Genomic DNA, 25085 nt, shown 5'->3' with positions numbered 1-25085 from the left:
AGTCAATGGGTGAGACCAGCTGGTTGTTGCTAACAGTCCAGTATAGTAAAGTTGTTGTTTTTCTGTTTGTTTGTTTTTTTAAACCGAACACATTTCCACATACATTCACTGATCACGTGAACTTTTTCTTAAATTTTTTTTTTTTTTTTTTGCTGAGTCTTTGTACTAAACACCATTCCTTTAATTTCAGTGATGTTTGCACTTGGGAACGAATACACGTCCACAACATTCTGCTACATGTGCAGTAAGTATACAGTGCAAATCATAGATATATTCTTACATTAGATTTTATTTAGCAGTGACCGTATACGGTGTGAACCTGGTGAATGATTTTGCCATTCATTTAGTGTCATTTGTAGTGTTGAGCGATACCTTCCGATATCGGGAAATATCGGATCGGATTGGATCGGACCGATACCCAAAAAGTATCGGATATCGCCGATTCCGATACCGGAAACCAATGCAAGTAAATGGGACACAAATATCGGAATAAAAATAAACCCTTTCTTTCCTTGTTGGTTAATTCTACATGAAGGGAAACAACTAAGAATAATGTAGAATGTATTACATGAAAACTTGGCAATTCAGCAGCGGCATACACCGGTACCTGACAATTTAGAATAGAAAGAATAGAGAATCACACATACATTAGATAGATAGAAACATGTCAGTCACATATATAATAAGTACAGTGATAGTGTTGATTACTGTACTTGTCATTTAGTGTTAAAATAAAGGATTTATTAAAAAAAAAAAAAAATTGGCGTGGGGTTCCCCGTAATTTTAGTCTCTAGCGGAGGTTAAGCAGACGGCTGGGGCAGATGTTTGAAGCCTGGGAAGGGGGTAATACGGAGCTTCCCAGGCTACTAATATCGGCCCCCAGCTGAATACCTAGCCTTTACTAGCTATTAAAATGGGGGACCCCAAAAAAAATGACGTGGGGTCCCCCCTATTTTAATAGCTAGCAAAGGCTAGGCAGACAGCTGGGGGCTGATATTAATAGCCCAGGAAGGGTGCCATGAATATTGGCCCCCTCCCAGGCTAGAAACACCAGCCGTCAGCCGCACCAGAAATGGCGCATCCATAGGATGTGCCAATTCTGGCACTTAGCCTCGCTCTTCCCACTGCCCTGTAGCGGTGGCAGTGGGGTAGTAGGGCTGGGGTTGATGTCAGCTTATAATGCCAGCTGACATCAAGCCCAGGTTAGTAATGGAGAGGCGTCTATAAGACACCCCCATTACTAACCCCATAGTCAAAGTTAAAAAAAAACACAAACACCCAGAATACAGTCCTTTAATTGAAATAAACACACAATTCTTTATTGTTCTAAATTAAACCATACTTACCATCACGCCCATTCCAGCTGAAGCCAGCAATCTCCTGCAATAAAAGTAAAATAATAAAGCAACCTCATCCTTACCTTTCCATGGTTCCCACGACGTCTCCAGCTTTGCTACATTCACATGACCGGCTGGATCGCAGCCGAGAGCTGCCATCCAGCTTGCCATGCCGCAGACACTGAGAAGCGTCTGCGGCATGGCAAGCTGGATGGCAGCCTCTCCATGGCAAGCTGGATAGACGCCTCTCCATTACTAACCTGGGCTTGATGTCAGCTGGCATTATAAGCTGACATTAACCCCAGCCCTATTACCCCACTGCCACCGCTACAGGGCAGTGGGAAGAGCGAGGCTAAGTGCCAGAATTGGCACATCCTATGGATGCGCCATTTCTGGGGTGGCTGACTGCTGGTGTTTCTAGCCTGGTAGGGGGCCAATATTCATGGCACCCTTCCTGGGCTATTAATATCAGCCCCCAGCTGTCTGCCTAGCCTTTGCTAGCTATTAAAATAGGGGGGACCCCACGTCATATTTTTGGGGGTCCCCCATTTTAATAGCTAGTAAAGGCTAGGTATTCAGCTGGGGGCTGATATTAGTAGCCTGGGAAGCTCCGTGGGTATTACCCCCTTCCCAGGCTTCAAACATCTGCCCCAGCCGTCTGCTTAACCTCCGCTAGAGACTACAATTACGGGGAACCCCACGCCAATTTTTTTATTTTTTTAATAAATCCTTTATTTTAACACTAAATGACAAGTACAGTAATCAACACTATCACTGTACTTGTTATATATGTGACTGACATGTTTCTATCTAATCTATGTGTGATTCTCTATTCTTTCTATTCTAAATTGTCGGGTACCGGTGTATGCCGCTGCTGAATTGCCGGCCGGCTTTTTTAAAGAGACGGTGAATGAAAACACTATATTATATTTTTTTAATAAATCCTTTAACACTAAATGACAAGTATAGTAAGCTGTGCGCTGCCATCCAGCTGGTCATCCTTCAGAGACACTGCAGAGCGCAGGCATTATGGGAACTTCCGATTCCGGTATTCGATATTCTAAAAGTATCGGAACTCAGTATCGGAACTCCGATACCGCGAATATCGGTCGATACCCGATATTTCAGTATCGGAATACTAAACACTAGTCATTTGTAAATATTAGGGTTCCAAATTTTCCTATTTTCACATTCGGTGTTTTCTTGCATAATTTTCATGTATCTTCTATATCCGCAATTAGAAATCTAGAAAATGCAAGAACACGCCTCTAAAATGGTTTATGAAAAAAAAAATTATACATAATTAGTATCACAATTTCCATAACTACTAGTACTATAAAAATAATTCCTCATCTTTTCTGTATGGTAAACATCATGGGGGTGGGGGGAGCTGTGGAATTGCTCCCCTCAAAAAACAAACCAAAAAAAAATGGAATGAAAGGGGATGATAGTCACATGCACCTCAAATAATGCCAATCAAAACTACAGCTCACCCAGCAGAATTATTATTTTTTTATTTAAACTGGGTACCACCTCCAACTGCCACTGTTCCACTGATTCTGGAACAGTTATTGTTTTCCTTCTGTGCCCCTCTGTTCTAAAGCCCTTTTAATTCCTGTATCTGATCCCCATGACTAAATGCATTGTTGATAATACAACCCCTGGCAAAAATTATGGAATCACCGGGCTCGGAGGATGTTCATTCAGTTGTTTAATGTTGTTGAAAAAAAGTAGATCACAGACATGGCACAAAACTAAAGTCATTTCAAATGGCAACTTTAGGGCTTTAAGAAACACTAAAAGAAATCAAGATTAAAAATGTGGTACTCAGTAAGGTTAATTTTTTTCACACCAAGCAGAGAGAATAAATTATGGAATCACTCAATTCTGAGGAAAAAATTATGGAATCATGAAAAACAAACACACAAAAGAACACTCCAATACATCACTAGTATTTTGTTGCACCTCCTCTGGCTTTAATAACAGCTTGCAGTCTCTGAGGCATGGACTTAATGAGTGACAAACAGTACTCTTCATCAATCTGGCTCCAACTTTCTCTGATCTGTTGCCAGATCAGCTTTGCAGGTTGGAGCCTTGTCATGGACCATTTTCTTCAACTTCCACCAAAGATTTTCAATTGGATTGAGATCCGGACTATTTGCAGGCCATGACATTGACGTTATGTGTCTAATTTCAAGGAATGTTTTCACAGTTTATGCTCTATGGCAGGATGCATTATCATCTTGAAAATTGATGTAATCATCCCCAAACATCCTTTCAGTTGATGGGATAAGAAAACTGTCCAAAATATCAATGTAAACTTGGGCATTTATTGAAGATGTAATGACAGCCATCTCCCCAGTGCCTTTACCTGACATGCAGCCCCATATCATCAATGACTGTGGAAATTTGCATGTTCTCTTCATGCAGTCATCTTTATAAATCTCATTGGAACGGCACCAAACAAAAGTTCCAGCATCATCACCTTGCCCAATGCAGATTCGCGATTCATCACTGAATATGACTTTCATCCAGTCATCCACAGTTCATGATTGCTTTTCCTTAGCCCATTGTAACCTTGTTTTTTTCTGTTTAGGTGTTAATGATGGCTTATGTTTAGCTTTTCTGTATGTTAATCCCATTTCCTTTAGGCGGTTTCTTACAGTTCGGTCACAGACATTAATTCCAGTTTCCTCCCATTCGTTCCTCATTTGTTTTGTTGTGCATTTCCTGTTTTGGGGACATATTGCTTTAAGTTTCCGGTCTTGACGCTTTGATGTCTTCCTTGGTCTACCAGTATGTTTGCCTTTAACAACCTTCTTATGTTGTTTGTATTTGGTCCAGATTTTAGACACAGCTGACTGAACAATCAACATCTTTTGCAACATTGTGTGATGATTTACCTTCTTTTAAGAGTTTGATAATCCTCTCCTTTGTCTCAATTGACATCTCTCATGTAGGAGCCATGGTTCATGTCAGTCCACTTGGTGTAACAGCTCTCCAAGGTGTGATCACTCCTTTTTAGATGCAGACTAACGAGCAGATCTAATTTGATGCAGGTGTTAGTTTTGGAAATTTCCATAATTTTTTCCTCAGAATTGAGTGATTCCATAATTTTTTCCCTCTGCTTGGTCTGAAAAAAATTACCCTTACTGAGTACCACATTTTTAATCTTGATTTCTTTTAGTTTTTCTTAAAGCCCTGAAGTTGCCATTTGAAATGACTTTAGTTTTGTGCCATGTCTGTGATCTGCTTTTTTTCAACAACATGGATCAACATGTTAGGCTATGGGTTGAACTAGATGGACTTAGTAACATAGTAACATAGTTTTTAAGGTTGAAGGAAGACTATGTAACATTAAACAACTGAATGAACATCCTCCGACCCCCGTGATTTCATAATTTTTGCCAGGGGTTGTAGATAATTTTTTTCCGTGCACCCTATCAGCAGTAATAGTGTCCGGACCTTTTAGGAACTGGAAACGCTGGTTTTAAAGCAACTTCAGGTGGCTACGTGTGAGCATGAAGTGTTGTTTCTAATTGACCAGATGGCTTCAAAGTTTCCTAACACTTCCTCTATCTTTAGCATTTTCATTTCTGCTTTGTTTGAACCACAACATTTTTTCTCCCCTGATAAACAGGTGCTGATTTCAATTTGAGAAATTCACTATCCAACACTTACTTGTAGATTAACTACATACTTAATAAATAAAAACAGTATTAATGTGTGTGGGTTAGCTTTACCAAAATGTATATGAAACAAGCAGCCTTAAAGTAGAAACATGCATTTACAGTGATAAACTTGCACTATGCGTCAGCACACTGTGATTAATGAATACATGAGCTCCAATATTACGCAAACTTTTAAAAACTTTAAGTTACTTAGTGTTTTTTTGATGAAAAAAAACATCCAACCACATCTAAGTATGTATGGTCCCTATCAATCCAACCTCTCCATGTGCCAAACCAGGCCTCATCTACATATCCTTCCCAGACAAGGATTTAATTGCGAGCTACACCTGGTTCAATCACTTCCCCATTCACATTAGGCCTGGTATAGTGCATGGAGAGGTAGGACACTAAGTGATGGAGACCATCCTTATTTAGGTACACCTTAAGAGCTTTTGCACTCTTTGATCAAAATAACTACCTAAATACTTTGCGTTTTTAATGTTTGCAGCAACAGTGGAGTTCACAAATTCATTAGTCGCAGTGTGTGGACACATTGTGTATGTATATGTTTGTATATTGGCCACAGAGCGTATTTGTGTATTTGTACAGTAATTTAATGCTAAAGTTTGTGGGCCATATTTTTTTTTTTAACTTGCATGCATATACAGTGTCACGTAGAATCCAGTAATATAAATGTAACGGGCACCGGAGCGCAGGGCCGAAGCCCTCTAGTATGCTGGGCATGGGTCGGATCCTCTCTGCGGTCCCCTGGCCGCAAGGTCGGCGGTGGCTGTGCATGACGCCTGGTGCTTCGGAGGTCACAGTTAAGGACAGGTGGCTGTGGGTGCATGGTTAAATGCTGCTGTACTGTTCCCTCTGGGTTGTGAGATGTAGTTGGCGTTCCCCGTGATATTAGATGCAGAAGGAGAACAGGAGATGAGAGAGACACAGAGGCATGTTCACGTTGAACAGATTAACTTTACTTCGCACAGCCTTGATGGTAACAGCCATAGATGGTACATCGTGCAGATGGTGAAACAGTTCCATATCACAGGTTGCCTTTGGCAAAACGGAGACAGAGTGGTGGGTCAAATGAGGAGCTTGAAAATAGGTCCCTCCAGGTGTCGAAAGTCTGGTGTCTGCTACTGACGATACAGCGATTTCTTGCAGAGTCTCCATCCATCTTAGGCCTCACTGCCAGTTTAGGCCTCACTGTCCCATGCTCACTAACCATCATGTTCCATGACGGGGGCAAAATGCGACTGGACGATCGCCACACGGTCTGGCCATGCGTAACCACTAGTGTTGAGCAAGCACTAAAATGCTCGGGTGCTCGAAGCTTGGGCCGAGCTCACCGTGATACTCGGGTGCTCGACCCGAGCAACGAGCCCAATGTTAGTCTATGGGAGACCCGAGCATTTTTGCAGTGGCAATCTGTAGAAAGCCTAAAAAGTGCCCAAAACGATAGTGACAGTGCTCAAATGGCATGGGGACAGCATGGGGATTGCCCCAGGAAGCATTTCTGACCCCCAGGTCACTGCTGTCAACAACGAGGTATTAAGCCACTTTTACGGGCTCACAATAAAACGTTCAAAAACTAAACTGAAACTGCTTTCCTGTGAAACATCCTTTCCAGGGTAAAGACTTGTGTATAAGGTAAAATAAATAACCAAAAACAAAAATACTCCTCCACACCTTGGGCTATGTTCACAAGTAGCATTTTTTATGCATTTTTGCACTTTTGTATTGCTTTCAACAGTGACAAATGCATTCACCAGGAAATGTCATTTTAACATTTTACAACCTTATCTGGCCATGTGCTGTGTGACACATGCATACAGTGCTGAAAAGACATAGGAACAGCATGGGGAAGACCCCTGGAAGCATCTGACACCCAGGTCACTGCCTAAAAGTGTGCCCATCAGAAGTGATCCTTGCCGCATCAGAAGATGCAGACTTGCAACTATCCTCGTGCAAGTCCTTGTCCCAGGGCAGTGTTCAATTGTACCTCCCCCATTCCTTGCAATGCAAGCGCAAGTATGCAGCCTGCCACCCACCCACCCCCAGGCTGCAATACCATACTGCTTGCTTGCACTTGAAATTGGGCCTTTTAGGCATGTGGAGGTGGAATCTGGCCACCACGTCATGGCTGCGTCGGCGGCCTGATATCCATACTCTGTCCCGAGCCGCCTCATGGCCGGATGCCCACACACGGTCCCCAGCCGCCTGGGGGCGGCTGGGTGTCCATAAACTGTCCTCAGCCGCCCTTACTTGTCCCGGTGCCCCTTGTACATAAGCGCGCATACCAAAACATTACCTGTGCCCTCCCCAATGTATTTAGTGGGAAGGACAGCCTAACCACAAACACGTGGACAAGTGAATGTGGCCAGGGATGGTCCATCTCACTGATGCCTTCACACTGGGTTAATATTGTGGAAGCCGGGACACAGTTGGACACCGGGATGCAACACGTCCTCAAGACTTAGAGGATTGCGGGTCCTGGGTCAATCAGGCTTCAACACAAAGTTCAGAAGGTAAACACAACGACTAAATTATTCATGATCATGAGGCCATCCATCTCCTTAGCTTTCTGTTCCTTGGAATGCAAGCGCATGTATGTAGTAGCGGCTAGGCCTGAGGCTTTTTGGCGCATATCCTACCTCCTCCGAGGATTGCTGGATGTTTTCCTGCTTCTATCTGTTCTATGACTCCCGTTAAAACAAAGCTTCAGGTGATGAATGATGGATGAGATAGTGGCAAAGGAGAAAGAGCAGGAGTAACAGGGACCATTCCCATCAATATCAGGCCAGTCAACCACACATGTCTTTGTAGGATATGTATCTGTACCAAAAAGAGCGGTTCGGCTACACAGTTATAGGGCATACAGTGAGTGCAATGCCTACCAAAAATTTCGAGGCACTCAAATACCCCTTGGAAGTGACATGGAGGTCAGAGGGCCTTAACTAAACCGTTTTTTCCATTTATAGCAACTGGGTCTCCTGTATACTGTTGGCCTAGGCAGTGAATGGAAGGCTTTCCAAAAATTGAGGAACTGCAATGCCCCTTGAAACAGACGTGGATTACAGCGTACTAAAAACCTTCTACCCATTATTGGGGAGTGGGTCTCCCTTAGTGTTCGCCTATGCATTGAAAGGCAAAAGCTGACTAAAATTAAAAGGAAATGCAATGCCCGTTGGAAGAGTCGTGGAGATTAGAGTTAATTAAAAACATTTCAATGCCCCTTGGAAGAGCTGTGGAGTTCAGAGTGGTTTAACAAGACGGTTTTAATGCCCCTTGGAAGAGACGTGGAGGTCACAGTAGCTTAACAAAACTATTTTAATGCCCCTTACAAGAGCCATGCAGTACAGCATATTAAAAACATTATTCCCATTATTGGGGAGTGGGTCTCCCATAGTCTTTGCCTATGCCTTCCAAGCAAAAGCTGCCAAAAATTAGGAAGGAGGACTTGCAATGCTGGCAACACGGACCACAGTCACCCTGGTGGTATAGTGGTGGCGGAGGCTGAGGATAAGGAGAAGAGCAAAAAACAGCCAAATTGAGGAAGTGTATACCCATGTGTGGGTGTGAAGCGGTGCATGGGAATACACCTCCCAAAATAACACAGTGGATTTCACTTTGTTACTCTGCTGTTAATTGGTGGTGATGAGAAGTCTGGCCCAATTTTGCCCTTGTTCATTTTGATAAGGGTCAGCTTGTCAGCTGACAGGCGAGTGCGCTTATCAGTTACAATTCCCCCAGTGGCACTAAAAACACGCTCCGATAACACGCTAGCGGCAGGGCAGGCCAGGACCTCCAAGGCATACAGAGCGAGTTCATTCCAAGTGTCCAGCTTGGATACCCAATAATTAAAAGGCACAGAGGAATCACGGAGGACGCTGGTACGGTCGGCAAGGTACTCCCTCACCATCTTTTGAAACTTTCCACTCCTTGTGAGAGTACCCCACGCCTCAGGGCCTGTAATCTGGGCGGGTCTCAGAAAGCTGTCCCAGAACGTTGACTGTGTTCCCCTGCCTCTGCTGGATTGGAGTTGCGTCTCTCTCGCCTGTACGCCTTGGTTTCGCAACCAACTGTGACCTCTGCCGCTAGTGTTCAGATGGGAATTTTTTTAACATTTCTGCCGCAAGGGCCTTCTGATACTGCCCCATTTTTATAGACCTCTCCACCTCAGGAATAAGAGAGTGAAATTTCTCCTTGTAGCGGGGGTCTAAAAGTGTCACCAACCAGTAATGACTTTCACCCAACATTTTGACAACGCGAGGGTCACGGTTAATGCAGCGTAACATAGTCAGCCATGCGTGCCAGACTGGTAACGGGTAAGACTTCCGTGTCCTCACCAAGATGATGACTGACCATGCTCTCCTCCTCCTCAGGCCACCCACGCTGAACCGACTGTATGACAGTTGTACAGGTACTACCGTCTACAGCGCATGATACCAGCTCCTGTTCTTCCTCCTCCTCCTCCTCTCCCTCATTGTCCCCCAATGCACGTTGGGATGAAATGAGGCTGGGCTGTGTGTTGTCACCCGCTACGGCTTCTTGATCCATCTCATCATACTCTGGCTGCAATGCCTCCTCTTTAATTCTCTGCAGAGAACGTTGCAAAAGACAGACAAGTGGGATGCTTATGCTAATGATGGCGTCATCGCCACTCACCATCTTGGTGGACTCCTCAAAGTTTGTCAGGATGGTACATATGTCAGACATCCAGGTCCACTCCTGAGGTCTTATGTGTGGAGTCTGACCTGACTATCGACAGCCTTGTTGCAGCTGGTACTCCTCAACTGCTCTCTTCTGCTCACAAATCCTTTGCAACATGTGGAGGGTAGAGTTCCAACGTGTGGGGACATCACACACCAGTCGGTGTGCCAGAAGCTGCAAACGCTGCTGCAACACAGCCATGGTGGCGGAAGCTGTAGCCGACTTCCGAAAATGAGCTGACACGCGGCGTACTTTGACGAGCAGATCTGGCAACTCTGGGTACGATTTAAGAAACCGCTGAACCACGAGGTTAAGCACATGAGCCAGGCATGGTATGTGTGTGGCCTCGCCTCGCCTCAGAGCTGCCACCAGGTTACGGCCATTGTCACACGCGACCATGCCTGGATGTAGGTTCAGCGGTCTCAGCCACAGATCTGCCTGCTCTTTCACAGCTGTCCACAACTCACAAGCAGTGTGAGGTTTATCACCTAAGCTTATGAGTTTCCGCACAGCCTGTTGCCGCTTGGCTGAGGCAGTACTGCAGTGCTTCCAGCTTGTAACTGATGTGATATCTGAGATGGAGGCTGAACATGAGGAGGAGGAGGAAGATGATGCACAGGAGCTGTACACTGTGGGGGCAACTCTGACTGACATAGAGCCCGCAATCCTCGGTGTGGGGAGGATGTGTTCCGTCCCAAGGTCCGACTGGGTCCCGGCTTCCACTATGTTTACCCAGTGTGCTGTCAGGGAGATGTACCTTCCCTGGCCACAAGCACTTGTCCACGTGTCCGTTGTCAGGTGGACTCTCCCAGTAACTGCGTTGTTGAGGGCACGGCAGATGTTTTGGGACACGTGCTTGTGTAGTGCGGGGATGGCACACCGGGCAAAATAGTGTCGGCTGGGGACCGAGTATCGAGGGACAGCCACCGCCATAAGGTTGCGGAAGGATTCCGTCTCAACCAGCCTAAAAGGCAGCATTTCCAACGCAAGCAGTCGTGAAATGTGCTAATTTAGGACTCCTGGCCTGTGGGGCGTTGGCTGCGAATTTGCGCTTTCGTTCAAAGGTCTGGGATATGGACAATTGAATGCTGCGGTGGGACATGGGCGTTGATGCTGTTTCTTGAGAAACTGCCATAACAAGTGACGACTGAGAGGAGGGGGCATCTTTGCATGCAGTATGGACAGAGGATTGCCTTGCACGCACAACAGCGGAAGAAGCAGTGGTGACACCCGCTGACACTGGTCGTGGACCCTGGGGTTCACCCCACAAAGTCGGGTGCTTTGCTGACATGTGCCTGATCATGCTGGGGGTGGTCAGGCTGGTAGTTTTGTCACCCCTGCTGATGCTGGCCTGGCAGGTGGTACAAATGGCCTTTTTGGGCTTATCAGCAGAGTCTTTAAAAAAATTCCAGACTCTGGAAGACCTACCGGTTGTACTGGCAACGTCCCTCGTGTTGGTGTTACGGGGAACGGTTGCCCGCCTTCTGTCTGCGGCCACCACACTACTTCTTCCTGCCTGTTAGGGGGAGGGAGGCAGAGTACCCCGTGTGCTGCTGGCCTCGCTCTGCGTGTCCTCCTGCCACGTTGGGTCAGTTACTAGATCATCCACCACCTCCTCCTTTTCCACTTACGCACCCTGGTCCTCCTCCTCACTTCGTGGCAATTGTGTCTCGTCATCGTCCACCTCTTGTGACAAATTGCCGTCGTCGCCTTCCTGTGGCTGTTCAAATATTTGGGAATCGCTACATGGGATCTCCTCTTCCACCACTTCAAGCGGAGCAGGCGAGGGGCCCAAATATGGAAATGGACCAGTGAACAGCTCTTCAGAGTGTCCAAGTGTGGGATCAGTTGCTGTCTGACGACACTCGGCATGGTGGGAGGAAGGAGCATCAGGGTGAGGAGGAGTATGCAGTAGAGACTCACGGTTACTAACACTTGACCGTGTGGAAGACAGACCGGAGGTGGTGGTGCCCAGGTGACTGGAAGTATTATCTGCTATCCAATTAATAACCTGTTCACACTGATCAGTTCGCAATAGTGGTGCTGTTGTGTGCTTCCCTAGTAATTTGGTCAAGAAGTGGGAGCGAGAAGATGTTGCTGTTGGTTGTGGCACATTTTCACCTTGGCCACGGCCCCGTCCTCTGCACGCACCATCACCAGAATGTCCAGTTCCACTTCCCTTGCCACGCGCCTTGCCCATTGTAAATGAAGTAAAATAGCTGACACTCGAACTATCAATGGCAAAAGGGTAATAAAAAGGAGATTTGAACCGTGGAAGAGGAAAACTAGAACTGTGGTTATCTGGCCTAAACCAGACTCTTTTAAACAGATATATTTGTGTCTGAACACTCAGACACACTCAATTTTTTTTTTTTTTTGAGGGGGGGGGGGGATACCAAAAGGTTAATAAGACAGGTATTTGTACAGTCTGACTGAGGGAAAAAAAAGAGGGTTTAGATGAAAAAAAAAGATTTTTCCTGGCCCTTGAGACCTGGGGCTAAGTCTAGCAATTTGAAAAGCAGCACACAGGACTGTAATGCAGTGTTTGTTGGTATAACCACTGCGTCTCCTATACAGTCTGCCTGCCTGATATCTGGGATGGATATTAGTCCTCAGAAGGACTGTTTGTTTGATTTTGCAGGCTTTAGAGACCCTACACTACCTATTTCGCAGTATAAATCTCTCCCTAACTCAGCAGCACTCTCCCTACACCGTCTGATCCGGAGCTACTGTGTCCAAGATGGCGGCGCCCCGTTTTAAATACTCGAGGTGACGCTGTGCGGCCAGCCAATCACTGTAATGCCCACAAACAACATGGCTGCGGCATTACAGTGACTGGCTGGCAATCCCTGCATGTTCATTGGCTCTGTAAAGAGCACCAAACATGCAGGGCGGAGACCAGAGCTCCCGCCCGAGTAACCCGGAAATGCTCGGTGCTCGCCGAACATCCCGAGTAGTGAGATGCTCGGGCGAGTACGGAGCAGTGTCGAGCATGCTCGCTCAACACTAGTAACCACCAATGGCTTAATGTAGCTCCTGCATCCTAGGCACACCTTCACTTGGCAGTAGACTGTTGTGTACATGTGAGGATCAGGCAAACACCCCACTGGCAGACGTCTTATTCCCTCATAATAGGTTCTCAAGTTAGCCGTTCCCAAAGCAGTCCAGTAGGAACAGGAGAATGGATTACCTCACATGCTGGCTGGTTGCTGTGGTGCTTCTCTGTGTGATGTTATCTCATCTCAACCTGGATCTGATCTCTTCAGACTAAACTGTACTTAGTGTAACTTGTGTAGCTAGCTCCACCCACCAAAGTGATCCGTAGCAACTTATTCTGGTGTGGAGAATTAGCACTTACTACACTAGTTCAGTAAGTAATTAGTTGAGTCATAGTGGCATAGAACATAATTCATCATTCTTATAATACACTAATGTAATCCCAGTTTTGGGGCATTACATAAACCGCTATATACATCCCAGATAAATTAGTTTTATAATGTTTATGCCAGCATCCCAGGTGGTATATGGGGTATGAACTACTTAGACCACAATGGATATAGAGATTAACCACTTGACTACATTCCAGATAATCTAAGTCTATGACAGTGTTAGCTTCTATATTAGTGATGAGCAAGCATGCTCGTTTAACCCTTTAATCGTGCACGCTCGTGTGTTTGCTGAGTATTTTCAGTGTGCTCTGCATCTATGTTTGAGCTGCCACGGCTGCTTGTGTCACAGCTGTTAGACAATCCCTGCATGCATCGCAGCTGGCTAACAGCCGTGACACATGCAGCCACGGCAGCTCAAACATAGATGCAGAGCACACCGAAAATACTCGGCAAGCACACGAGCGTGCTTGATTAAAGGGTTAAATGAAAATGCTCATTCATCACTATTCTACATCCATGATGTTCTATCATGGACGTACATAGAAATCACAGGGCCCCAAAGCAGACGTTCTAACTCTCACCCTCCCCACCCAAAAAAAAGTGCCCCCACAAACACTGTAAGATACTCCCACTGTGAATTCTTTCAAAGTACCCTCCACACGCACAGTATGATGACCCTACTGAACCCCACTCCTAAACTCACCGTGAAAGCTATGGTGACCCCCTACACCCCCTGATGTTGGGTGACCCCCTAACTGTGAACACACACACACACACACACACACACACACACACACACACACACACACTGCCCTCTACATTGTAGAATGGCCCGCAGCGCTGAGACGTCAGACGCCGAGGAAGAATGATAGGGAGGGAGTGTCAGCTAATGCTCCCTCTTTTCTTCATTGCTGATACAGTTGAACTTGCAAATGACCGGCTGGTGATGTCACCGGGTTCCCCCAACTCACGGGTTCCATAGTGGCCGGGTGCCTGCCACTATTCCCAGTACGCTACAATGTTCCAAGTCAGAGACCAACGTTAGTTTCTATGTCCCTGGTGGTCTAAGTGGTAATACTTAGTCCAGTTGATCGAATGTAGTGTAATGATTTGCATCCTTGGTGGTTTAAGTCAATGAAGGCGTTAGTTGCTACATACTTGATAGTCTTGATGGTCTGCCAGGACTACTTCTCATGTGCAGAGCAGTCAGGCTAATCTGTGTAACCCCACCACTGATTGGCAGCTTCCCGTGTACACTGTGCAGTGTAAGCAAGCTGCCAATCAGTTTTGTGGGCGGGATTATATACAGAGCAGATGACTTGACTCTGCTACACCTACATCAGACAATACAGGTATTCTATGAAAACTACACCGAGCAGCCCAGTAAGTGAGATATCCCTGGAATCTTGCTTTCTTGCCCTATGCGATGCTTCTCTCAGATTAGATAACAAAAACATGCTGACAGATTCCGTTTAAGGAATAGGAAGGTTGTATTTTTTTCAGATGAACTTTTATAGATGAGGAAGACAAAGATCTGTTGGTGTCAATGGCTAAAGATTTTATACTATGTAAGATTAATCTAATTCAGGGGTCTCAAACACTCTGCCTCTGGGGCTGCATCATGTGGCCCGCAGGCACTGAAGCTCCCATGATGATCGTTGCTCGGTTCTTGGGACAGTGATTCTTTGCAGTTGAATGTATGTCCTTGGCACGCATTTAATCGAAATATATCGTGGCGCAGACACCTGCGCTCTGCGGCGCAATACCAATACAAGCCACCTGCCCATCAGAGACCGGCAGCTGACTTTGGCAGGCAGCATGTGATGTCACTGTCATGCACTGCCCGGCTGTGGAGGAGAAGAAGACTCTGTTCGCAGAAGGAGCAGAGGTCAGGTGAGAAGGACTCTTTTTTTTTTTTTTTTTTTTGTGTATCTGTGCATGGCAGAATTGGGGAAATTACTACAAGATGGTGAATAGGATGGGACATTACTACAAGAGGGGGACCAGGATAAGGGACATTACTTCAAGAGGGGCACCAGGATGGTGGACATTACTACAAGAATGGGAAACTATTACAAGATGGGGACATTACTATAAGATGTTGGTCAGAATTACTATATGGTGCGAATTGTAATACAGTAATTTTGTATGTGGCCACTTGTGGAACACACCACAAGAAATAAAAATTGTAAAAAAAAAAAAAAAAAAATTCAAAATAAAGTAACCAAAAAAGTGCATGTTTGTTATCGCCGCACCCTTAATGACCCCAGCTATAAAACTGTACCATAACCCCTACAATGAATGCCATTTTTAAAAGGATAAAATAAAAAAACAAGCCGAACATGTTAAAAAAAAAATGATCAAAAGGAGTATAGAAAAAATATTGTATCACTAAAAATGTCATCTCATCCTGCAAAGAATGCAGCCCTTCATATTCACATTTTTTCTATGTGCTCCCCATATACCCAGCAGAGTTTGAGACCCCTGGTCTAATTGGTCAGAAATATTTGTTGTGTAAATGCAGCTCTAAGGGAGAACTCTGAAGCTATGGGGGGAGAAGACCTTCACTGGCCCGAGGGAAGTAGCATAAAATTGTGTGGCTCTGTAGCTACAAGGTTAGTTCCTCTTGGCAGAGTGTTTTGAGAAGGAATTCAGCTGCATCAGCTTTTACCCTTCGCATTTCCTTTGAAGTAAAAAAAAAATAGTCATGTGATTTCATTACTTGACCACATAACATCCTGTTGTGGAGGAATTGACCCTTGTTCATTCACATAACAGCTAGGAGCAATTCTGAGTAAGCAATACATTGAAATGGTCAATACCAAATCTAACTGCTGTTCTCCTTCTCAGGGGTTCCTTGAATTGTTCCTACCTTGGTCATCTGGAGCAGATCACATTTGATGGTTATGAGTACCTGGATTGTCACGGCAACTCTTCAGTCCCTCACTAAATTCTTTATGCTTCAGGCTTCTATAGAATGGTATAAGATTAGTGATAAACTCGTGTGCTGACAGACTAGAGGTGAAGAATTCCAGCAAAATAGACGGTGTAGAAACTTTTCAAGCACAAAATTATTCTATTTGCCACTGACTTAATACTGCTGCTGATTCCTGTATAGTTGATTTCTTGTGCAGAGCATCGATAATGGCTCCAAAGTATGGGAGTCCTCCACATCAGATTGATCTACTGACTTTTATCTAATGTATAATAAGGAACCCTCCAGAAAAACGTATATACAATATCTCTATAAATCTATTCATGCTTTGTCATGTCATTTTTGGGGGTGGGAGGAATAGCTGTAAGCCAAAAGAGCAATCCACTGACAGCTATTGAAGGTGTATTCCACAATCAGTGAGACTTTGAGCTCTGAGTTATGGGAACACAACTATTTTTGCTATTCATGTCAAGGGGTAAAGTATGCACAGAAGATGCCACTGATATGTATTGTTTCCCATAGGGATAATCATGATTTTAGAGGTACAAAAATCACGGATGACCCTCTAATACCTTTTATGATTTACGAATTGTGAGAGCTAGCAACCGATAGTCATACTTTTATTGAATTTCAGCATTTTCATGATTTGTGGTTTTTCAAGTTTATGAAGGAATTCTTCTACCAAGGAATCTGATGCAGTCTGTGTACCCCTTACAGTATTGGAGCTGGTGGTCTGCAAATTCATTATTCCTGCCCTACCACCTATACAGTTCGTGCCAACATAATTTCCTTGGGATATAGTATTAGTTAGTGATAGTGCTAATGGTTGGAGGAAGGGTCCCGTTGGATCACTCTGGTTATCTACTTTGGTGATTTTCTTCCTTTTCTATAAATGTGATTGGTACATCTGTAAGAAAATGGTTATTACTACTGAATGTAATTTTATTTCATTTGATTCCAATAAAGTTGCATTTTATTTCTACCTAAAGTGATTCTCGTTGTTACAATATAATTAAAGTTCTGCCTTTTTGCTTTGTTGGCTAGCCATGAATCGTTTCCAGAGCCGACCCCTTCACAATTAAAAATATCCCCACGGTGGTAGTTACAGGTGCCAAAGATAGAAACCATAACTGGTCCCAGACACCCAAGTGGGCTAAAAGGCCAATATTTAGCAGGTGCTGTACATGATCGAAAACTTACTTGGTTTTCAATATCTTTATTTTCCATATTTAGTAATTTAAGTTACTTCACAGTAACTTTCAAAATAACTTTTCCCTCTCATATAAAGTGATAGCACAGGTCTTGGATATCTCATTATGATTGATCGGGGTCTGACTTCTAGGATTAAATCCTGAGCTATAAAGGTAAGCAGTAGTGTTGAGCGATACCTTCCGATATCGGGAAATATCGGATCGGATTAGATCGGACCGATACCCAAAAAGTATCGGATATCGCCGATTCCGATACCGGAAACCAATGCAAGTAAATGGGACACAAATATCGGAATGAAAATAAACCCTTTCTTTCCTTGTAGGTTAATTCTACATGAAGGAAAACAACTAAGAATAATGTAGAATGTATTACGCGAAAAGCCGGCAATTCATCAGCGGCATACACCGGTACCCGACAACTTATAACAGATAGAATAGAGCATCACACATAGATTAGATAGAAACATGTCAGTCACATATATAATAAGTACAGTGACAGTGTTGCTTACTGTACTTGTCAGTTAGTGTAAAGGATTTATTAAAAAAAATAATAGTGTTTTCATGCACCGTCTCTTTAAAAAAAAGTCGGCTGTTAATTCAGCAGCGGTACCCGACAATTTAGAATAGAAAGAATAGAGCATCACACATAGATTAGATAGATAGAAACATGTCAGTCACATATGTAAGAAGTACAGTGATAGTGTTGATTACTGTACTCATCATTTAATGTTAAAATAAAGGATTTATTTAAAAAAAAAAAAATTGGCATGGGGTTCCCCGTAATTTTAGGCTCTAGCGGAGGTTAAGCAGACTGCTGGGGCAGATGTTTGAAGCCTGGGAAGGGGGTAATACCCATGGAGCTTCCCAGGCTACTAATATCAGCCCCCAGCTGAATACCTAGCCTTTACTAGCTATTAAAATGGGGGACCCCCCCAAAAAAATGACGTGGGGTCCCCCCTATTTTAATAGCTAGCAAAGGCTAGGCAGACAGCTGGGGGCTGATATTAATAGCCCAGGAAGGGTACCATGAATATTGGCCCCCTCCCAGGCTAGAAACACCAGCCGTCAGCCGCCCCAGAAATGGCGCATCCATAGGATGTGCCAATTCTGGCACTTAGCCTCGCTCTTCCCACTGCCTTGTAGCGGTGGCAGTGGGTTAATAGGGCTGGGGTTGATGTCGGCTTATAATGCCAGCTGACATCAAGCCCAGGTTAGTAATGGAGAGGCGTCTCTAAGACACCCCCATTACTAACCCCATAGTCAAAGTTAAAAAAAACCACAAACACTCAGAATAAAGTCCTTTAATTGAAATAAAGACACAATTCTTTATTGTTCTAAATTAAACCATACTTACCATCACGCCCATTCCAGCTGAAACCAACGATCTCCTGCAATAAAAGTAAAATAATAAAGCAACCTCATCCTTAGCTTTCCATGGTTCCCACGACGGCTCCAGCTCTGCTACATTCACATGACAGGCTGGATCGCAGCAGAACGCTGCCATCCAGCTTGCCATGCCGCAGAGACTGAGAAGCGCAGGCATGCTTGCGCTCCTCAGTGTCTCGCTGTGACAGCATAAAGATGAGCTGAGGTCATGTCCAGTGAACTCAGCTCACCTCATGCACGTCACTGACAGCGTGGGAGAATTCTGTCTGCCTAGCCTTTGCTAGCTATTAAAATAGGGGGACCCCACGTCATTTTTTTGGGTCCCCCATTTTAATAGCTAGTAAAGGCTAGGTATTCAGCTGGGGGCTGATATTAGTAGCCTGGGAAGCTCCGTGGGTATTACCCCCTTCCCAGGCTTCAAACATCTGCCCCAGCCGTCTGCTTAACCTCTGCTAGAGCCTAAAATTACGGGGAACCCCACGCCAATTTTTTTTTTTAAATAAATCCTTTATTTTAACACTAAATGACAAGTACAGTAATCAACACTATCACTGTACTTATTATATATGTGACTGACATGTTTCTATCTATCTAATCTATGTGTGATGCTCTATTCTTTCTGTTATAAATTGTCGGGTACTGGTGTATGCCGCTGCTGAATTGCCGGCCGGCTTTTTTAAAGAGACGGTGCATGAAAACACTAATATTTTTTAAAATAAATCCTTTAACACTAAATGACAAGTACAGTAAGCTGAGCGCTGCCATCCAGCTTATCCTTCAGAGACACTGCAGAGCGCAGGCATTATGGGAACTTCCGATTCCGGTATTCGATATTCTAAAAGTATCGGAACTCCGATACCGTGAATATCGGTCGATACCCGATATTTCAGTATCGGAATGCTCAACACTAGTAAGCAGCATGGGGGAATAGGTCTTCTTCAGTTTACAGCACAGACCTGGAGAGCTGATATTCCAGAAAAATTTGAAATTTATTTACAGGATCCATTGAAGGTCCCAGTTGTTAGACCCCCATGATCAAGTGATGTCCTCTCCTAGTAATATGCCATCTCTTTTTGAGGGGTAAACCTATATAAGGCTGAGTGCCCACGCAGCGTTTTTCAAGCGTTTATGCTGCGGAATTTCCGCAGCATAAACGCCTGTGAAACGCTAGGTAATCCGCACCCCATGGTCCCCAAGGGGATTCCGCATGTTCTATGCACATGCTGCGGATTTTTCCGCAGCGTTTATGCTGCGTACAAAAATCCGCAGCATGTCATTTAATTTTGCGGAAGAGCAGCGGAACTCCCGCCATTGACTTGCATTGAGACGCATAGAAACCGCAACTGTACATTTTTACAAGCGGCTTCTATGCGTCTCTATGTGCGGATGGTACCCAGTTCTGGAGGAGAGAAGACTCTCTTCCAGACCTGGGTATCATTGTACCTGTAAAAAAAAGAATAAAATAACAAAGTTTTTATTCACCTGTCCGGCGGCTTCTCTCTGAATGCCGGCATCGCTTGAAGACCTGCGGTGATGTCACAGTCATGTGACCGCAGGCCCTTCACCGCTCTGTCTCGCGATATGCCGGCAGCCAGGAACCAGACAGGAACGAGCGCTGCAGCCACGCCGGGGCCTCGGGGGTGAGTATAGCTTTATTTGTTTTCATTTTTACGGTTCACACTGTATAAATCCATGCTGTTTGCATGGATTTATACAGTGTGACCTAGTTGTCAAGCACTTTCCAAGTGATGCTATCGCCTGGAAAGCGCTTGTCAATCTGCATGTGGATCCACATGTATTCTGCAGGAAAAACGCATGCACAATCTGCATGCGTTTTTTCTGCCAGGGAGATGCAGAAATTTTCTGCTTAATTTCTGCATTGTGGGCACATAGCCTAAAACATGTATTGAAACTGTATTGTGTGTGTGTGTACTGATGTTAACCACCAGAGAGCAGCACAGTACATACTTTAGATCAAAGATGCACTGCCATTTTTAACACAGGCCACATTTAGATCTACCAATGGCAAATGCTGCACTACCACCTAAAGTAGTTTTATTTCTGATAACTTGCTCTTATTTGGAGAATGAGGGTCCGCGCTTCTCCTATTTAGCACTTTAGAGAAAAAGGATTGAGATGATCATACATAAGTGTAGCTTTTTCAGATTGTAGCTTCAGAGAATTACAGAAACAGCCGAGCATTTCATCGCTTGTAAATTAGGATGGAGGAGGTCACATTCCTGCAAAGCATCTTCTCTCCAGAGTAGTAAACAGAGGAGTTGCAATTACAGGCTGCATCTGGCCCCTGCGGCAGACAGTGCACCCCTGATTTGGCTCCATGGTCTCCCACCTAGAGCTACAGTTGCAATAAAAGCTATTCAACCCCCATTGCAATTTAGGTTTGTTAGCAGAAAGTTTGTAAATTTTTCTAATTGCAATAGACCAGTGAAAGCAGAACAATATACATAATTCAACATAAACTAATATAACAATTGGTTTCTTCAAATTCACTACAAAATGCCAGGTTTAATGACTACTGCAGTCTCAGAATTATTCAGGTCCTCCATAACAACCCTCTTTTGTGTTTAATAGAGCACCTCTAGCTGTTATGACTTGCTGTAAACATAATACACAGGCACCAGCTTCTGATGCGTTCCTGAGGATCTTCGCTATTCCTCTTGTTCAATAGCCTTTAGTTCACTAAATTGCTGGGTTTCCATGCTGCTACCGCCATCATCAAATACCAGATTGTCTATACCAAAACAGGATAGAAACAAGTTTAAAAATTTGGTGCGATGCTGGAAAGAAGTCTCTTGCTGCGTTCTTTGAAGGTTCTTTATTATCCCCCATGCGTTTCAATGCCGTAATGGCATCTTTATCAAGTGTAAAAAAAAAAACCACAGGTTAAGGTACCGTCACACTTAGCGACGCTACAGTGATCCCGATAACGATACGACCTGTCAGGGATCGTTGCTGCATCGCTGTGTGGTCGCTGGTGAGATGTCAAACAGTCAGATCTTCCCAACGACGCAGCAACGATACGGCGACCCGTAGCGACCTGTATAACGATGCAACGCAAATGCACGCCTATGTGTCTCAGTTCTGCGTCGCCAACGAGGTCATTGGTAAGGTGTCAAACACAGCGATGCATGCTACCCAGCGGGACTTCAACGATCAAAGAAATGTCCAGACCATTCCGACACGACCAGCGATCTCACAGCAGGGGCCTGGTCGCTGCTACGTGTCAAACGTATCGAGATCGCTGCTGAGGTCGCTGTTGCGTCACAAAACTTGTAACTCAGCAGTGATCTCGCTAGCGATCTCGCTTAGTGTGACGGGGGCTTTACTCGCAGTGGTACATGGAGATATTTATACACCAAAATGGGTTACAAAACCCTTTGGTACCACCCACTGAGGAGTTGGGATTCAAATAAAGGCCTGGAAGGCAGGAAGAATTGATACAAAAAAAATGGTGTACGGAGTACAAGAATTACTGCCATAAAGAGTTGATAGGACAAATGGTGTCTAACTATGGAAAATTAAGCATTAGAAATACCTGTAATGGAAAATTGCTAAGAGATGATTAAGAATGAATAAAAATATGAAGGAAGCGGAATTAGAACCTTGCAGAAGAATAACATCTAAAATAGGGAAGAGAAAGGGAGGACTAATATATAGCCATGTTAGCGATTGAATGGAGAGTGGGGTGGGGAAAAATAAGACAAGGATTGGTAAAGAGGTGGAGGAAACAACGATGTGGAGACAAAAGACATGGGCAGGACAAAAGGAGTTAGTTGGTGAGGAGAGAACACAGTACAAGTGTCTAACCTGGAAAGAGGCTGAACTGATAGAAGTATGAAGGAGAGTATAAGTTCAGCCTACCAATTGGGCAATTCCAGATGCAAGATTGCGTTTGGGTATATTAATGTTTTACCCTATTGTGTGCTTCTCCCTTCACAGTTACTGTTTCCTCAAAAATTGTCTATGGCAGACCTGGGCAAAGTGTGGGAATAAGCGACCCTTTGGCTATTCCAGTGCAGAAAATAGCAAAAGGCAATGGTACTCACCAGCCAAGGTTTCAAGAAAAAATGCACACCAGGACACGGCCGGCCCCCTTTTGTTAGAAGGAGGTAACACAGGTGCAGAATGCTAATGAACAATCGCCCTCACCCACTCTCACTGGAGGGGCGACTGTGTGAATTGCACCCTACTGCAAGTTTCATCTGTGTGCAGTTTTAGTGCTGGGCAGTCGCCCCTCCAGTGAGAGTGGGTGAGGGCGATTGTTCATCAGTATTCTGCACCTGTGTTACCTCCTTCTAACAAAAGGGGGCCGGCCGTGTCCTGGTGTGCATTTCTTCTTGAAACCTTGGCTAGTGTGTACCATTGCCTTTTGCTATTTTCTAAAAATTCTGTCTATTGTTCTGGCTATGCTGTCTGTTTCTATTCCAGTGCAGCCAGTGGACTAGCACAGCCAAAGGGTTGGCTATAGTAGCATCCTGCACCACATTCCCACCCCCCACTCAATCAGTGAGCCTATGCATCTGAGAGCACAACAGGCGAAATTACGTTGCTACAGTGCGCCAGCTGTGCCTCAATACACTGCACAGACATGAACAGTGGGGGAATGGGGTTAGGGGGAGTAGCTTTATTTTTTTTTTAATTGGGTTTGGCAGTACATTTTAGGGACCTCATACTATCCCCTAAGGAGGCTGTGTGGGGGCATCATTAACTATTTGGGGACATTATGTTGCGTAAGTGGGCTTTGTGGTGACAAGCTCTGTGAGGACATCATACAGTGTGGGGGGCTTTGTGAGGACATCATACTGTGTGAAGGGACTTGAGAGAACATGCTGTATGGTCTACTTTATCGGAACATCATACTATTTAAGGAGCTTTGTAGGTACATAAAAGGGGGGCATTTTGGGAGATCAGTGTTTGAGAGGACTTCCTACGTTTTTGAAGGGTTGTGTAAAGGATAATACTGTATATTCATCATGATACCAAAGCAGAATTACAGGAGCATATGATTTATTAACTTTTATAAAAAAGCAGTAAATTCTATGGTGTTTAGCTGTTACAAGTAAGAATGCTTGTTACATTAAGCCTTATCATAACATTTATTTTCAGTAGTAACGAGCCAACATGCCTAATTCTGCTCAATATTAAGTGATAACAATTAAAGGGGTAGTCCAGACTTAGCACAAAAGTCTGCAGTCACTCTGTGTCTGCAGACTTGTGAATCCTCACATCGCGTGCTATGAGGACTCTCCAGTGCTAGCAGCGAGATCAAGCGATCATGCAACCGCAAGTATGTGATATGCGACCTCACTTGTATTGCACGAGGCAGTGCATGTCTAGTCGGAATGTGGCCCGAAGTATGCATATTTGCAGTCACAAGACTGTTTGGACTCGCTGCCAGTATCCTAGCATTCTCACAGAATGTGCTGCACTCGATGAATTTGTGAGTCTAGAGTCTTATAGTGATTTTATATATACCCAAAAAAACTGGGAGCAGTATATTGATATCCCAGGATAAGAAGATGTATATTCTTATACCTTGTTAGCCAGTAGATAGAAAAATATTTAGATTTGAGAGTCCTCAGTGGTTGATACCTTTTAATGGCTAACTGAAAAGATGGTAACAAATTGCAAGCTTTCGAGACTACTCAGGTCTCTTCATCAGGCAAGTATAACACAAAAACCACGGAGGACTCTCAAATCTAAATATTTTTCTATCTACTGGCTAACACGGTACAAGAATATATATTTTCCCTATATCAAAATGGAGGATACCAGAATGTACCGCATCTTCATGGAACTTAAGCCACTTCTGAAGAAACAGGAAACTGGTACAGCGATGGGAAGTAAAATGGCTCCACAGTACGCAAATCTTTTCATGGCCAAGCTTGAAAGTGACTTTTTGTCCTCATATCCCATCAGGCCTCTGGCCTACTATCGTTTCATTGACGATATTTTAATCATCTGGACGGGGTCTGAGCAACAGCTGAAGATGTTCCATGAACACTTTAATCAATTTCATCCCACCATTAACCTAACACTCAACTACTCCTGTACTGAAATTAACTTTTTGGACACCATCTTCAAGCTACAGAACAATGAAATGGAGACATCCTTGTACCGGAAACCAATCGATCATCCTACATACCTTAAATGGGACAGTTTCCATCCAAAACACATAAAAAACTCTATTGTTTACAGCCAAGCCATCAGATACAATCGGATATGTTCCAACCAGATGGATAGAGACAAACACCTTGATGGCCACAAAGACCTTTTTGAATCAGGGCTACCATCCGAGAACAATTGAGAACCAGATTACAAGAGCCACCAGAATATCAAGGAATCATCTCCTACATTACAAAACTAAACAAGAAAGCAACCGGGTGCCTCTAGTAGTCACCAACAATCCAAATCTG

General features: G+C 44.3%; 1 protein-coding gene across 5 annotated transcripts in view; it reads left to right on the top strand.

Annotated features, from left to right (window-relative positions):
* Nucleotides 1–17039, top strand: part of TMEM106A (transmembrane protein 106A) — a 48448-nt gene extending 31409 nt beyond the window's left edge. For all 5 annotated transcript variants that reach the window (XM_073683651.1, XM_073683650.1, XM_073683646.1 and 2 more), the window contains 2 exons: nt 191–244; nt 15967–17039. In XM_073683651.1, the coding sequence (XP_073539752.1) occupies nt 191–244; nt 15967–16066 (154 nt within the window). In that variant the 3' untranslated portion in view covers nt 16067–17039. The remainder of the gene's footprint in view (nt 1–190; nt 245–15966) is intronic.
* The last annotated feature ends 8046 nt before the right edge of the window (nt 17040–25085 follow it).

The sequence above is a fragment of the Phyllobates terribilis genome, unplaced genomic scaffold, assembly GCF_046119375.1.
Source record: "Phyllobates terribilis strain yellow unplaced genomic scaffold, ASM4611937v1 Scaffold_5__5_contigs__length_657084704, whole genome shotgun sequence".
NCBI lineage: Eukaryota > Metazoa > Chordata > Amphibia > Anura > Dendrobatidae > Phyllobates > Phyllobates terribilis.
This window is presented reverse-complemented; position numbering and strand designations above follow the sequence as displayed.